The sequence below is a fragment of the Salmo trutta genome, chromosome 7 (genome assembly GCF_901001165.1).
Source record: "Salmo trutta chromosome 7, fSalTru1.1, whole genome shotgun sequence".
Taxonomy (NCBI): domain Eukaryota; kingdom Metazoa; phylum Chordata; class Actinopteri; order Salmoniformes; family Salmonidae; genus Salmo; species Salmo trutta.
The window spans coordinates 16464548-16482047 of record NC_042963.1 but is presented as its reverse complement, the minus strand read 5'-3'; the positions used below and the strand labels follow the sequence as shown (position 1 = coordinate 16482047).

Genomic DNA, 17500 nt, shown 5'->3' with positions numbered 1-17500 from the left:
TAGTTATTCGCTCCGCAAGATAATCAAACAAGTGAAATGCTGGTACAGGGACAAGGTGGAGTTGCAATTCAACGGCTCAGACACGAGACATATGTGGCAGGGTCTATAGGAAATCACGGACTAAAACAAAATCAGCCACGTCACGGATACCGACGTTACGCTTCCAGAAAAACTAAACACCTTCTGTGCCCGCTTTTTATTTTATTTTTTTATTTCCGGATCGCCAACAAAGACTGCGGCCCCCTCCTCTCCTTCTCAGTGGCTGACGTGAGTAGAACATTTAAACTTGTCAACAAAACAAAGGAGATGATCGTGGACTTCAGGAAACAGCAGATTGTGCACCCCCCTATCCACATTGAAGGGACAGCAGTGGAGAAGGTGGAAAGTTTTTAAGTTCCTGGGCTTACACATCAGAGACAAATTGAAATGATCCACCTACACAGACAGTGTGGTGAAGAAGGCGCAACAGTGCCTCTTCAACCTCAGGAGGCTGAAGAAATGTGGCCTGTCACCCAAAACCCTGACAAACTTTTACAGATGCACAATCGAGAGCATCCTGTCGGGCTGTATCACAGCCTGGTACGGCAACTGCACCGACCTCAACCGCAAGGCTCTCCAGAAGGTGGTGCCGTCTGCACAACACATCACCGGGGGCAAACGACCTGCCCTCCATGACACCTACAGCACCCGATGTCACAGGAATGTCAAAAAGATCCTCAAGGACAACAACCACCCGAGCCACTGCCTGTTCACACCGCTATCATCCAGAAGGCGAGGTCAGTACAGGTGCATCAAAGCTGGGACCGAGAGATAGAAGCTGTTTTTCAATCTCAAGGCCATCAGACTGTTAAATAGCCATCACTAACTCATTGAACCTGCTGCCTACACTGAGACCCAATCACTGGACACTTTAATAAATGGATCACTTTAATAATGTTACATATTTTACATTACTCATATTACATGTATATACTGTATTGAGATTCAATCACTGGACACTTGAATAAATAAATCACTAGTCACTTTATGCAATGCCACATTAAATAATGCCACTTTAATAGTGTTTACATATCTTACATTACTCATATCACATGTATATACTGTATTTTATACCATCTACTGCAACTTGCCTATGCCGCTCGGCCATCGCTCTTCCATATACTTATGTACATATTCTCATTCAACCCTTTAGATTTGTGTGTATTAGGTAGTTGTTGGGGAATTGTTAGATTACTTGTTAGATTTGTGTGTATTAGGTGGTTGTTGGGGAATTGTTAGATTACTTGTTAGATATTACTGCACTGTTGGAACTAGAAGAACAAGCATTTCTCTGCACTTGCATTAACATCTGCTAACCATGTGTATGTGACCAATAAGATTTGAGTTGCTTTGCTTTCTAATTTGTTGCCTTTTTGCCTAATCATAGAGAATTTCACAAATGAATACATCTCAAAATGTAAGTTCATTGTGAGTGATTAGTCCACATTGCCAGCTGTTCTAGTTTACATTGATGGTGGAAAGCCATAGTATCCTCAACATTCCATCAAGACTTGTTCGATTATGGGGTAATGCATTAAGGGAAGGACTGAAACAGTAAATTGAGTACAGAGGGACTACACTCCAGGAAACTAACATCTTCTCTATTCTTGCCTTTATAGTGCCAACAACCAAAACAAAGTATGTCAGCTACACCAATCATGCCATCTGAAGAGAGAAGCACTGAATAGAGAATTACTGAGGAATTCCACATGCAGACGTGGATGTGTCAGATTCACACATGACAGGGCGTTACAACAAGCATGAGACATTGATATTGCTCAGAGTCCAAATAACAACTGAGAGCAGTCAATATAAATATGTCTGCACTTTCATGTTCACAGACAGAGCTAATGGGCCTGCTGGAAGCAGACAAAACACTAAACAAACCATTCAAGAGACTTGACAAAATGAGGGTGGTGAACAGAAGAAGAAAACAAAAGAGAATTTAAATAGAAATTGTTGCGATCAACCATGTTAGTTAGTTTGTTATTCTAATTTGATGTATTTTGTGGTTGTGAAGATTTCTCATTCGTGTCGTCTGAACTACATTACGAGATGAGTTTGTCTCTGTATCAGCTAACTGAATTGTAGTCTTGAGTTGTGAAATCTGTAAATGCCATGGTTTAAGCATGCACATTTTTATACAAATACTTTATTTATAATAAAGGAATGTTTTGGAAATGTTTACGATTGTTGGATGAGGTTAAATATGAGAGTGGGATATGATGTATGTTGTTTACCTCAATTTAGATGGAAATGATACCCAATGCATCATCCATAAGGCATAACAGTTATGTGATTGCCTTGAACTGAATTGAGCACACACCCAATATATACCAGGATGGTAAGTAGGCAAATTATATTAAGAATGTATGAAGCCTTAAAGCAAACTATGAAAAATATCTAGAGCACCCAAAAACTCCATGGTCTCAAAGGAAAACAAACAATATTGTGGTAGGATTTCCCCTGAAGCAAACTATATACAGTTGTGGCAAAATAATTTGAGTATTACTGTGAACATAATGCAGATGTTTAGTTTTAACATTTTACTTAAACCTGAGAAAAAAATGGTGATGGACTGACTTTTGGACTGCGAGAGAATTGAATATTAATTTCTCTACCGTAAACTACCTCAGTTTATAGTAGAGAAATTAACATTCAATTCTCTGGCTACAGCATTCAATTCCAAACTTAAGACATCTGTGACATTGTGTTGTGTGACAAAACTGCACATTTTAGAGTGGCCTTTTATTGTCCCCAGCACAAGGTGCACCTGTGTAATGATCCTGCTGTTTAATCAGCTTCTTGATATGCCACACCTGTCAGGTTGATGGATTATCTTGGCGAAGGAGAGATGATCACTAACAGGGATGTAAACAAACAAGAAATAAGACAAAAAAACTGAAAACTTGAGTGTGGATAACTATTCACCCCCCCAAAGTTAAAGCTCCAGCTCCTTCAAGTTGGATGGGTTCTGATGGTGTACAGCAATCGTTAAGTCATACCACATATTCTCAATTGGATTGAGGTCTGGGCTTTGACTAGGCCATTCCAAGACATTTAAATGTTTCCCCTTAAACCACTCGAGTGTTGCTTTAGCAGTATGCTTAGGGTCATTGTCCTGCTGGAAGGTGAGCCTTCGTCCCAGTCTCAAATCTCTGGAAGACTGAAACAGGTTTCCCTCAAGAATTTCCCTGTATTTAGTGCCATCCTTCAATTCTGACCAGTTTCCCAGTCCCTGCCAATGAAAAACATCCCCACAGCATGATGCTGCCACCACCATGCTTCACTGTGGGGATGGTGTTCTCGGGGTGATGAGAGGAGTTGGGTTTGCGCCAGACATGGTGTTTTCCTTGCTGGACAAAAAGCTACATTTTTGTCTCATCTGACCAGAGTACCTTCTACCATGTGTTTGGGGAGTCTCCCACATGCCTTTTGGCGAACACCAAATGTTTTTGCTTATTTTTTATTTAAGCAATCGCTTTTCTCTGGCCACTCTTCTGTAAAGCCCAGCTCTGTGGAGTTGATGGCTTAAAGTTGTCCTATGGACAGATACTCCAATCACCGCTGTAGAGCTTTGCAGCTCCTTCAGGGTTATATTTGGCCTCCGTGCCTGGTCCATGAGTTTTGGTGGGTGGCACCATATTCTTTCAGGTTTGTTGTGGTACCATTTTTTATAATGGATTTAATGGTGCTCCGTGGGATGTTCAAAGTTTCGTTTATTTTTTTATAACCCAACCCTGATCTGTACATCTCCACTACTTTGTACCTGACCTATTTGGAGAGCTCCTTGGTCTTCATGGTGCCGGTTGCTTGGTGATGCCCCTTGCTTAGTGGTGTTGCAGACTCTGGGGGCTTTCAGAACAGCTGTATATATACTGAGATCATGTGACAGATCAGGTGACACTTAGACTGCACACAGGTGGACTTTTTTTTAGCTAATTATGTGACTTCTGAATTGGTTGCACCAGATCTTATTTAGGGGCTTCATAGCAAAGGGGGTGAATACATATGCACACACCACTTTCCGTTTTTCTTTTTAGAATTTTTTGAAACAAGTCATTTCACTTCACCAATTTGGACTATTTTGTGTATGTCCATTGCATGAAGTCCAAATAAAAATCAATTTAAATTACAGGTTGTAATGCAGGAAAAATAGGAAAAATGCCAAGGGGGATGAATACATTTCCAAGGCGCTGTATGTGCCAGACTTTTGAAAAACAGTTAAGGGAATCAATACAGCCATTGGTACAGGCGTAGCAGGATCAATAAAAGCTACAAGTGAAAACTCCTGAACCATGTAATGAATATTTCTGCATTTTCTACTGAACAAAGGAAGCTAGGTATAAAGTTTGAGTGATGAATCCCGTAGGCATTCGATGCATACTTTTCCCTGGTTGATGATCTAATTTCACTAGATGAAGCTGAGAGAACATGAGCGCTTGTCCTCAGAAACAGATGCAAACATACAGTGCTTTTGGAAAGTATTCATACCCCTTGACTTTTTCCTAATTTTGTGATGTTACAGTCTTATTCTAAAATTGATAAAACATTTCCCCAGCAATCTACACACAATACCCCATAATGTCAAAGCGAAAACAGGCTTTTAGAAATGTTTGCTAATTAATTAAACATAAAAAAACAGAAATACCTCATTTATACATTTTCAGACCCTTTGCTATGAGACTCGAAATTGAGCTCAGGTGGATCCTGTTTCCATTGATCATCCTTGAAATGTTTCTACAACTTGAATTGATTGGACAGGATTTGGAAAGGCACACATCTGTCTATAAAAGGTCCCACAGTTGACAGTGCATTTCAGAGCAAAAACCAAGTCATGAGGTCGAAGGAATTGTCTGTTGAGCTCCGAGACAGGATCGTGTCAAGGCACAGATCTGGGGAAAAGTACAAAAGCATTTCTGCAGCATTGAAGGTCCCAAGAACACAGTGACCTCCATCATTCGTAAATGGAAGAAGTTTGGAACCACCAACACTCTTCCTAGAACTGGAGAGATCCTTGATGAAAACCTGCTCCAAAGTGCTCAGGACCTCAGACTGGGGTGAAGGTTCATCTTGCAACAGGACAACAACCCAAAGCATACAGCTAAAACAATGCAGGAGTGGCAAGGGGACAAGTCTCTAAATGTCATTGAGTGGCCCAGCCAGAGCCCAGACTTTAACCCAATTGAACATCTCTGGAGAGACTTGAAAATAGCTTTGCAGTAATACTCCCCATCCAACCTGACAGAGCTTGAGAGGATCTGCAGTGGATAATGGGGGAAACTCCCTAAATTCAGGTGTGCTATCTTGTATATTTTGGTCCCTCGGGAGTGCGCGCTCAGTCCCCTTCAGTACTCCCTGTTCACTCATGACTTCATGGCCAGGCACAGCTGCAACACCATCATTACGCTTGCCGATGACACAACAGTGGTAGGCCTGATCACCGACAACGATGAGAGAGCCTATAGGGAGGAGGTCAGAGACCTGGCCGTGTGGTGCAAGGACAACAACCTCTCCCTCAACGTGATCAAGACAAAGAAGATGATTGTGGACTACAGGAAAAAGAGGACTGAGCACGCCCCCATTCTCATCGACGGGGCTGTAGTGAAGCAGGTTGAGAGCTTCAAGTTCCTTGGTGTCCACATCAATAACAAACTATCACGGTCCAAGACAGTTGTGAAGAGGGCACAACAAAGCCTATTCCACCTCAGGAGACTGAATAGATTTGGCATGGGTCTTCAGATCCTCAAAAAGTTATACAATTTCACCATTGAGATTATCTTGTCTGGTTGCATCACTGCCTGGAATGGCAACTGCTCGGCCTTCGACCGTAAGGCACTACAGAGGGTAGTGCGGACGGCACAGTACATCACTGGGGCCAAGCTTCCTGCCATCCAGGAACTCTATACCAGGCAGTGTCAGAGGAAGGCCCTAAAAGAATTTCAAGACTCCAGCCACCCTAGTCATAGACTGTTCTCTCTGCTACCGCATTGCAAGTGGTACCGGAGCGCCAAGTCTAGGTCCAAAATACTTCTTAACAGCTTCTACCCTAAAGCCATAATACTCCTGAACAGCTACTCTCTGTTTATTATCTATGAATAGTCATTTTAACTCTACCTACATGTACATATTACCTCGACTAACCGGTGTACCCGCACATTGACTTTGTACCGGTACCCCCTGTATATAGCCTCGCTATTGTTATTTTACTATTTGTTACTTTTATTTTTTACTCAACACTTATTTTTCTTAAAACTGCATTGTTGGTTAAGGGCTTGTAAGTAAGCATTTCACTGTATTCGGCGCATGTGACAAATAAAATGTAGCATCATACCCAAGAAGACTCAAGGCTGTAATCGCTGCCAAAGGTGCTTCAACAAAGTACTGAGTAAAGGGTATAAATACTTATTTAAATCTGATGTTTATGCTTTGTCATTATAGGGTATTTTTTTCAGATTGAGGAGAGACATTTTTTTTAAATACATTTTAGGCTGCAACGTGACAGAATATAGAACAATTAAAGGGGTCTGAAAACTTTCCAAATGCACTGTAAATCCTCAGTATCTTTAAAACATCTTTATCATATACCCACATATTGTGGGTATTATTAAAATATTATCGCTATTATTTTGCTGCTAACTGTTTGCATTAACCACAAATTATCTCTCTACAGTCGTTCCATATGAGTAAATGTTCATAAATGGTGATGTACAGTATATTGACGGTGGTCACAGGAGATACAGGTAACCACCAAAATAATGGAAACACTTGAGTAAATGAGGGATACAACGTATGTATTGAAAGCAGGTGTTTCAACACAGGTGTGGTTCCTGTGTTAATTAATCGATTAACATTCCCATCATGCTTAGGGTCATGTATAAAAAAAATGCTAGGCAGGTCATTACTTTGGCCATTATTTTGGCTACCATGGCTTTGCCCCCATAGGATTACAATGCCCCCATATACAGGGCACGAGTGGTCAATGAATGGTTTGATGAGCATGAAAATGATGTAAACCATATGCCATAGCCATCTCGGTCACCAGATCGCAACCCAATTGAATAATTTGTGGAGATTCTGGAGCGGCGCCTGAGACAGCGTTTACTACCACCATCAACAAAACACCAAATTATGGAATTTCTCATGGAAGAATGGCTTTGCTTCCCTCCAATATAGTTCCAGACACTTGTAGAATCTATGCCAAGGTGCATTGAAGCTGTTCTGTCTCGTGGTGGCACAACGCCCTATTAAAATACTTTATATTGGTGTTTCCTTTATTTTTGCAGATACCTGTATATTGGAATATCACATTAACTAAACATGTCAACTTCTGTCGTACTTTTATCTTTCAAAGACTTTTGATACTGACAGCAAAGGACATGTCGCACACTGTAAAGTTTACAGGTTATGATGATGGTTGTCCTTGGATGCACACTGTTCTTCAGCTCAATAATTGCTATATTATTTTATGCATTTCAGATTTATTAGAGTTATGGCTGACTTACGACAGTGTCATCACTGCTTGTAAAAATAGTCCCGGCATATTGTTGTTTTTGCACACTATTCCTCAGGGAACTGCACTATATATACAAAAGTATGTGTACTCCCCTTCAAATTAGTGGATTTGGCTGTTTCAGCCACACCCATTGCTGACAGGTGTATAAAATCCAGCACACAGCCATGCGATCTCCATAGACAAACATTGGTAGTAGAATGGTCTTACTGAAGAGCTCAGTGACTTTCAACATGGCACTGTCATAGGATGCGACCTTTCCAAGTCAGTTTGTCAAATTTCTGCCCTGCTAGAGCATGGCCGAGCAACCACAAACAAGCCTAAGATCACCACACGCAATGCGAAGTGTCAGCTAGTGTGGTGTAAAGCTCGCGCCATTGAACTGTGGAGCAGTGTAAATGCGTTCTCTAGAGTGATGAATCATGCTTCACCATCTAGGAGTCCAACATATGAATCTGGGATTGGCAGATGCCAGGAGGGCGCTACCTGCCCGAATGCATAGTGCCAACTGTAAAGTTTGGTGGAGGAGGATTAATGGTCTGGGACTGTTTTTCATGGTTCGGGCTAGGCCCCTTAGTTCCAGTGAAGGGAAATCTTAACTCTATAGCATACAATGACATTCTAGACAATTCTGTGCAACAGTTTGGGGAAGGCCCTTTCCTATTTCAGCATGACAATGCCCCCGTGCACAAAGCGAGGTCCATACAGAAATGGTTTGTCGAGATTGCATTGGAAGAATTTGACTGGCCTGCACGAGCCCTGACCTCAATCCCATCTAACACCTTTGGGATGAATTGGAATGCCGACTGCGAGCCAGGCCTAATCGGCCAACATCAGTCCCCGACCACACTAATGCTCTTGTGGCTGAATGGAAGAAAGTCCCCACAGCAATGTTCCAACATCTAGTGGAAAGCCTTCCCAGAAGAGTGGAGGGTGTTATAGCAGCAAAGGGTGGACCAACTCCATATTAATGCCCATGATTTTGGAATGAGATATCCGACGAGCAGGTGTCCACATACTTTTGGTCGTGTAGTGTTTGCGGAACCAATTCCACATATAGACTACCCCCATATTTGTCTTACCTGTAGTGATATTTTATACCAGTGACAACAACAAATAAGTAGTTATGCCTTCAGTAAGATAGGGGGCCACTTAACAAGTGCAGTGTTTGGAATAATCTTCTTGTCCCTCTACCTTTAGTGAGGTCTTTTAGTGAGGAAGACAGAGGATCCTGCACCATAAGCTTAATTGGCTCTTTGACAGACATACTGGAGGTTTCTGCTACTAAGCACTTCCTCCATGCTCCTGCATGGGTGTCCACTCAGCCAATTAAACACTGAGAGCTTACACTACTCTAATGACCCTGTGTGTCACTCTTGGGAGTTTGGAGATCTAGGAGAATAGAGATCAATTAGACATGCAATGTGCTTTGGCATTCCAACTTTTTTCAACCTTTCCTAAAAACGGGCATTTCCTCCCTTAGATATTTCATAAATAGCATCCATTTTGTAACATAAAACCTACTGTGAGTTGAGGTAAACGGGCATCTTGTGAGTCCGGGGTTGTTGAATAGAGATGATTTTTAAATAAACATCAAAAAGAACTTTACATAAATGAAATGATGCAAAATCTCCTGACACTGTGGCCTTCAGTTCCAATGCCAATAAATAAGAAATTGAATGGATGTTCTAAGCATTCACTAAACATTGTAGCCCCAAGCTGTCTATCAAGTTCTCTACCGTCAACTTAATTATAAAACAATATTCAAGCCACACCTGCATTCTATCCAGTAAAACCACCCCTGTCAACTGTTGTATAATTCTAATAGGTCAACATTAGCTTTCCAAGTCTTATAAGAAGAACCCCAGGTCTTTCTATGCCGTCATTAGAAACATACGTTTCGTCATGCCAACCATGATTGATTTTAACACAATGGAAGTTTATTTTTGAAGTTCTGCCGATATTCTGAGTTATCAATTTATGGTGGACTCTGGCCACAGTCCTTTGGAGCACACCTCTTTCATGTCTGAGCCCAGATTGAGAAGGGTGGCTGGGGGAAGGGTCATAGCCTCACTTTGAATTGCCAATGGATCAATTGAGCAGCCATCGGGCCAAGAAAATCCCAGTTGGCCTCTTTGCTGCGCTGTGACTGATAGTGTGGTGCTTAGCTGGGAAAGGTTGGGCATTCTCAGTTTTATCTCAAACACCAAACATTGCCCCCTCTTAATGGTACATTGTTACTTAGCTTCAGACCTTTACTTTTTTCTCCTGAACATGTGAATGCAAAGAGGCATTTTTGATGGGTTTGAATTGATGGGTTGAAATTTGAGTTAAATGGGGTTAAACCTCAGGATGGCTATGATGCATTGGGATAATCCACAATGATATGCACAATGACTAACAATGCCTCTGCAGTAGGGATTAACACCGGTAACTGGGATCCCGGGATTGTGAGAACTCTTCACCCCCCCCCCCCCCCCAATGAAACTTACAAGACCCCGGAAATAACATTTTCCACCAATGTTACAGTAATGCAATTCCACAAATACACATGCGCAGTAGCAGATTGGCAAAAAATGTAATATCATATTATCCAAGTAGCCTTTAGCCTAATGTATTTATTTCACACAAAGTTGCCATAAATTCAAAGCACACGCATAATTGACACTGCTGGACTGCATAGGAGACCCGAATGCAGTTTAGAGTTCTCATCAGAACTGAAAACTCGATCCCGGTCCGACCCAAGCACGGTGAGCTGAATGAAGCCTGAGCCCAGGCCTGGTCCAACATCACAGAAAATAAATGAGCCCAAACCTGAAAAAAAAGACAGATTTCTAGAAAACAGTAGGTCATATTCATTTAAACTGGTGTTGAGAACAAAAAGGCAGATGCCAGCGGAGTGAGGAGAGGAGGAAATAGCCATTAGTCTGCTTTGAGACAAGTGTGGGGGACTTCTACAGATAAATCAATCAATGTCAGATTTTTGTTCTCACTGAATCTCCATTTGAATATGTTTTGTCAAACTTAGGCTGGGAAAATGTTAGCTAACTTGAGGTGAGTGGTGAGGATCGTCTTTATTCTAGTTTGCTCATATATTAGCTTATCTGTCAGTCCGTGTATGTAGGTGGCAGGGAAGTCAGGCGCAGGAGAAAACAGAGTGGTTAAAAACTGAGTATTTATTTCCAAAACCAACATAGAAAAATAATCCGGGTAAAACAATAACCCGTCGCACACCAATACAGAAACAACACGTACATAACAAACAAACAATCACCGACAGAGAAATGAGGGGAAGCAGAGGGTTAAATACACAACATATAATTACTGGGATATGAAACAGGTGTGTAAAGAGACCAGACAAAACCAATGGAAAATGAAAAACTGATCAATGGTGGCAAGAAGGCCGGTGACGTCGATCGCCGAACACCACCCGAACAAGGAGGGGCATCAACTTCGGTAGAAGTCGTGACATTATCAGAACATTTTGCAAGCATGTTATATAATTAGATTTTGCATTGCACTCGCATAGTAGCCTGTCCTACTGCCGACCAAAGCCTATGATTTGTCTGATAATCAACGTGATTTTTTTTCACTGAATCTCTGTCTGTGTATTTGGTTAATTGATCTCTGGCTGGATAAGTGGAAGTGGTAGCTCATCTATTCGTTTGCTCATCCATCACTGATCACAAACATTTATCATGCAACAATGTAGCCTAAATCAAGTGTATTATTTATCTATGGACTCACATCGAAGCCTGATATTGCCTTATATAGAGCCTAGGCTATTTTCCTATCGTCCCAATCCCACTGAAACCCAAAATTCTCACTCCTGTCTCGCATGAAAATTCTTAACTTCCTTCTTTAACCCATAGGTTGCATTATCAAAGCAAGTATTTCCTGCATATGTCAAAATACCACTATAACATTTATCCAGTTTCTCTGTGCTGTCTATTGTTACAGGCTTTGGTTTTTCCATTTACGTTTTGGGGTTAGACTTCAGCAGACATAGAAAGCACCGATTGGTGTCACCTTGTTAGTCAGTATTTGTTAGACCTGTGCCATCTCATTAGTGGGAAGGGGTTTCACCTGTGCTGGCCCAGTTGCTATTTAAGCGTGGCTGGCTCAGTACTCCAGTTGTCTTGAGTGATGTGGAGAGTCAACACCTTTAGTTGGCATGCCTCATTTTGATTGCTAGAAAAACAATCTGTGATCTGATTTGTTGTTCTCCACCTTTTTGGTTTGCTTCCTTTCTAAGTTTGGTGTGTGTGTTTTTAAAAAAAAAAATTTACTTCTTGGGCAAATTTTATGGGTGCTCATGGTGGGGGTGTCTTTTAGATTCCAGGTGTTGTTGCTAGTCAGAGTTCATTGGACACCCACCAGAGTGTCTTTCAGAACTCCTCATAAGACCCCACCTGTTTCATTTTGGTTGTTGGTCAGTGACTCTCTGTTCGTTCACCCTTCTGGTTGAGTGACATTTGTGGTTTTCTAGCTGGGGAATGTAACACTGCATGTCAAAATACCTCTAACATTTCACCTGCTTCTCTGTGCTGTCTCGTATTGCTGCCCATATGAGAGCTTTCATAGAGAATGTGGAATCAACAAATGGTTTCAAAGTAGTTTCAAAGTAGATTTGGTCCCTGTTAAGATACCTTGTTATTTGAAAAATGTTCTCTCCATCTCCCAGTTATTAATGAGATAATCAACTTGATTTTGCCAAATAGGAGAATCTGTCATTGTGTTGGAAGTTATCTAGCAAACTTTGGTCACTTTATATTTTGTTTGACTGCCATTACAATGTTTGTATGATTGGACAATGCTATAGACTACTTGGGGTGCATTCTGTGTGTCCTGTGCGCGCTCTCTGTCGAGATAGGCCTACTGCTGAAATGCACTGAATAATTGAGGAACATGATAACTCTGAATTTATAAATGGCCTGTTTAGAAATGTTAACAATCAAAGATAGAGTAACTATCATTAATTAATATCAGTTTAATTTGCTGTGAAATCTTTAGCCTACATAGTGGCGCTGACAATGTGGCGCAGCACCCTTACTTGGGTATAATCATGGCATAGTGACCATATCTTGGTTTTAAACGCTTTAAATGGGCACTTCTGATTATTGCTATATTTCCGATTAAATATGATATATTCCTGATTCTGAAACTTGGAAGATTTTCAGAAAATATTAATCCCTACTCAGCAGATCTTGCTCAGTCTCACAACTGGGAAGGAATGATTAGATTATTCACTAGTTGACGCCATAAGGACAAAACCTAATTGCTTATGCCATGATGGAAGCATCTGTCATATTCACCGCAACAAAGGATTATACAGTTGAAGACGGAAGTTTACAAACTTAGGTTGGAGTCATTAAAACTTGTTTTTCAACCACTCCACAAATTTCTTGTTAACAAATATAGTTTTGGCAAGTCAGTCAGGACATCTACTTTGTGCATGACACAAGTCATTTTTCCAACAATTGTTTACAGACAGATTATTTCACTTATAATTCACTGTATTACAATTCCAGTGGGTCAGGAGTTTACATGCACTAAGTTGACTGTGCTTTTAAACAGCTTGGAAAATTCCAGAAAATGGTGTCATGGCTTTAGAAGCTTCTCATTTGAGTCAATTGGAGGTGTACCTGTGGATGTATTTCAAGGCCTACCTTCAAACTCAGTGCCTCTTTGCTTGACATCATGGGAAAATCAAAATAAATCAGCAAAGGCCTCAGGGAAAAAATGGTAGACCTCCACAAGTCTGGTTCATCCTTGGGAGCAATTTCCAAACGCCTGAAGGTACCACGTTCATCTGTACAAACAATAGTACATTTGTACTATGGAGGAAACAGGTACAAAGTATCTATATCCACAGTAAAACGAGTCCTATATCGACATAACCTGAAAGGCCGCTCAGCAAGGAAGAAGCTCCAAAACCGCCATAAAAAACTACTGTTTGCATCTGCACATGGGGACAAAGATCGTACTTTTGGGAGAAATGTCCTCTGGTCTGATGAAACAAAAATAGAACTGTTTGGCCATAATGACTATTGTTATGTTTGGAGGAAAAAGGGGGAGGCTTGCAAGCCGAAGAACACCCACCCAACCGTGAAGCACGGGGATGGGAGCATCATGTTGTGGGGGTGCTTTGCTGCAGGAGGGACTTGGGCACTTCACAAAATAGATGGCATCATGAGGGAGGAAAATGATTTGGATATATTGAAGCAACATCTCAAGACATCAGTCAGGAAGTTAAAGCTTGGTCGCAAATGGGTCTTCCAAATGGACAACAAAGTCAAGGTATTGGAGTGGCCATCACAAAGCCCTGACCTCAATCCTATAGGAAATTTGCGGGCAGAACTGAAAAAGCGTGTGCGAGCAAGGAGGCCTACAAACCTGACTCAGTTACACCAGCTCTGTCAGGACAAATAGGACAAAATTCACCTAACTTATTGTGGGGAGCTTGTGGAAGGCTACCTGAAACGTTTGACCCAAGTTAATTAATTTAAAGGAAATTATTCCAAATACTAATTGAGTGTATGTAAACTTCTGACCCACTGGGAATGTGATTAAAATAATAAAAGCTGAAATCAATTCTCTACTATTATTCTGACATTTCACATTCTTAAAATAAATTGGGGATCCTAACTGACGTAGGACAGGGAATTTTTACTAGGATTAAATGTCAGGAATTGTGAAAAACTGAGTTTAAATGTATTTGGCTAAGGTGTATGTAAACTTCCGACTTCAAGTGTGTATTACTGAACATTTTTGTCTTCATTTGTAGTTTAAATCTTAACCAAAAATGCCACATCCAATGATTTCACATTCAGTAGTTTAAAGCAAAGAAGGAAAGCTCAGTTTGGGGTGAACTCTCACAAGTATGCCATGTCTCAAAATTAAGGATGATTTTGCTCAAATTAGAAGGACACTTTTGCCAGAAAGTCACAGCTTGCTTATTTATGCTCCACCACAGGTTGTCACCACAAGTTCACTGGCATCTGTTACTTTTGTTGGCAAGTTATACTTGACATTTTCAAAGCGTTAAGACCACAATCTGCCATTTCAACAGCTGACCTTGCCACTTTGTTTGGTAAACTGACGGATGGGCTTGGGAATATGTAATCGCTCTCAAATTCATACAAAGCTATGGAAACCAGGATTGACAGCGTATCATTTTAAACATGTGTGACAAGCCCAATAGGGCAGTCGGTTTTGTATTTCCTAGCTGTGTATGGGGGGGGAGGATGAGCGAACCAACTGATGAGAGTAACAACTCCTCCCAGTTTGAATGGAATGAGCAGGATCTTGAATTTTCTATAAATTGTATGGTCTCCTTATTGATGGGTGTGTGTGAATTCATCTCTGGTAAGGGTTAGGAATGCTTAAGTCACAGGGTACAGCACACCATGAATCTCAATAACCGTGGCTTAGAGCCACAGACCTTTTCTCCCCTGAGATTGAGGCTGTTGCAGGAACACTCAGATGTGCAGATATCTGTAGCAGAGCAGACCAGGGTTATGTTCAGGAGGGTGCAACATTCTGTACATTGCAGGTAGGAATGCTGGGTAGCAGACTTCTACGGTATATGATATTAGATTCTAGAAGCATGTCTGTTCTACATAATTGATGTATATAATAGATTCTATTATGTTGAATAACACTGAAATCAGCCCAGTATTTCTCTGTAGAGGAATATCAACTTGTGTTGATCTCTCTCTCTCACACAAAACTTGCTGTTGCCACCGACTGCTGACCAATCCCACAAAAGAAGCTTGGTTTGTTACACACACACTAAACTCCCTCTCCATTACTCTCTATAATTAGCTCTGTAATTCCCAAGAGGAATCCTGGTGAAGACAACCAGCGCTGGATGGCCTGTGCCTGAATTTAATGATCCACAGTGTTTTGTCCTGCATTAAAAAAATCTAATTGGACTGTTTTACTCAATTTGGCTACTATTGAAAGAGTAACTAACCCCTCCCTCTTATTAATGGGTCATCAATTACAGTATGCTTTCCCTAAATTACAGCGTCACTATTAGCAGCCATATGCACCCCAAAGGTTTGATAAAACATCACTAGCCACCAAGGCCTGCTTAAGAGAAATGTGCAGTGTATAGTGTACACAGTGAGTCTTGCCATGTATATTCACTGTGACATCTCCATGTGGTGTTGGCTACAACACTGTCATTTGCAAATGAATGAAACTAAAAATAAGTATTTAAGTCAGCACAGCAAGATGATGTATGACAGTGCAACGCACCATGTGAACATTCTCCAAAGTAATCATACACAACTGTGTTTTGTAAAGATTCATTTCATTAATTCAACTGATTCTTGAACATTTCTATTATATTCTGACCAACACTATTAGCAGCCATATGCACTTGTCTGTTCGTGTCTAAAAACACTACATCATGTGTGCTTGTCTGCAATAATAAAAGAAAAACCCCATCCCAGGGACAGATTGCAGTTGCTAAATAATTTGAGGAGTGGTGATCAAAGAAGCTTTACTGTTTGAAAAATAAACATGTACAGTATGTTCAAAAATTAAAGATTCAACCATGGCTGTGTTCCAAAATGCTTACGTGTGTTCTATGTAGAGCGTATAGCGAGTATGGAAGTCAACTGTCATTTTTCAAGTGCGATTCCAAAAAACATAAGAACGCGAAATGGCAAGCATGGGAGCAAACTTCTTCATTCCCTTCGCAAGGGAGTGTCACGAATGTGTGTAGGAACGGACCAAGGCGCAGCGTGAGTATCGTTCCACATCTTTTATTTGAATGTGAAACTTTGCAAGACAAACTATAAACTATAAACAATAAACAAACCATGATGACAGCGGTGCAACATGCACTAACTCAAAAATAATCTCCCACAAACACAGGTGGGAAAAACAACAACTTAAATATGATCCCCAATTAGAGACAACAATGACCAGCTGCCTCTAATTGGGAATCATACAAAAACCCCAACATAGAAAAAATAAACTACATTTAAGTCATTTAGCAGACGCTCTTATCCAGAGCGACTTACAAATTGGTGCATTCACCTATAATATCCAGTAGAACAAACACTTTACAATAGTGCATCTAAATCTTTTAAAGGGGGGGGGGTTAGAAGGATTACTTTATCCTATCCCAGGTATTCCTTAAAGAGGTGGGGTTTCAGGTGTCTCCGGAAGGTGGTGATTGACTCCGCTGTCCTGGCATCGTGAGGGAGATTGTTCCACCATTGGGGTGCCAGAGCGGCGAACAGTTTTGACTGGGCTGAGCGGGAACTGTGCTTCCTCAGAGGTAGGGAGGCGAGCAGGCCAGAGGTGGATGAACGCAGTGCCCTTGTTTGGGTGTAGGGCCTGATCAGAGCCTGAAGGTACGGAGGTGCCGTTCCCCTCACAGCTCCGTAGGCAAGCACCATGGTCTTGTAGCAGATGCGAGCTTCAACTGGAAGCCAGTGGAGTGTGCGGAGGAGCGGGGTGACGTGAGAGAACTTGGGAAGGTTGAACACCAGACGGGCTGCGGCGTTCTGGATGAGTTGTAGGGGTTTGATGGCACAGGCAGGGAGCCCAGCCAACAGCGAGTTGCAGTAATCCAGACGGGAGATGACAAGTGCCTGGATTAGGACCTGCGCCGCTTCCTGTGTGAGGCAGGGTCGTACTCTGCGAATGTTGTAGAGCATGAACCTACAGGATCGGGTCACCGCCTTGATGTTAGTGGAGAACGACAGGGTGTTGTCCAGGATCACGCCAAGGTTCTTAGCACTCTGGGAGGAGGACACAAGGGAGTTGTCAACCGTGATGGCGAGATCATGGAACGGGCAGTCCTTCCCCGGGAGGAAGAGCAGCTCCGTCTTGCCGAGGTTCAGCTTGAGGTGGTGATCCGTCATCCACACTGATATGTCTGCCAGACATGCAGAGATGCGATTCGCCACCTGGTTGTCAGAAGGG

At 41.6% G+C, this 17500-nt stretch overlaps 1 protein-coding gene across 1 annotated transcript in view; it reads left to right on the top strand.

Moving 5' to 3' along the window:
• LOC115197031 (metabotropic glutamate receptor 8-like) overlaps nt 1–2224 on the top strand; it is a 259937-nt gene extending 257713 nt beyond the window's left edge. Inside the window, exon 11 of the mRNA XM_029758159.1 lies at nt 1659–2224. Within this exon, the coding sequence (XP_029614019.1) occupies nt 1659–1708 (50 nt within the window). The 3' untranslated portion in view covers nt 1709–2224. The remainder of the gene's footprint in view (nt 1–1658) is intronic.
• Nucleotides 2225–17500: the final 15276 nt, after the last annotated feature.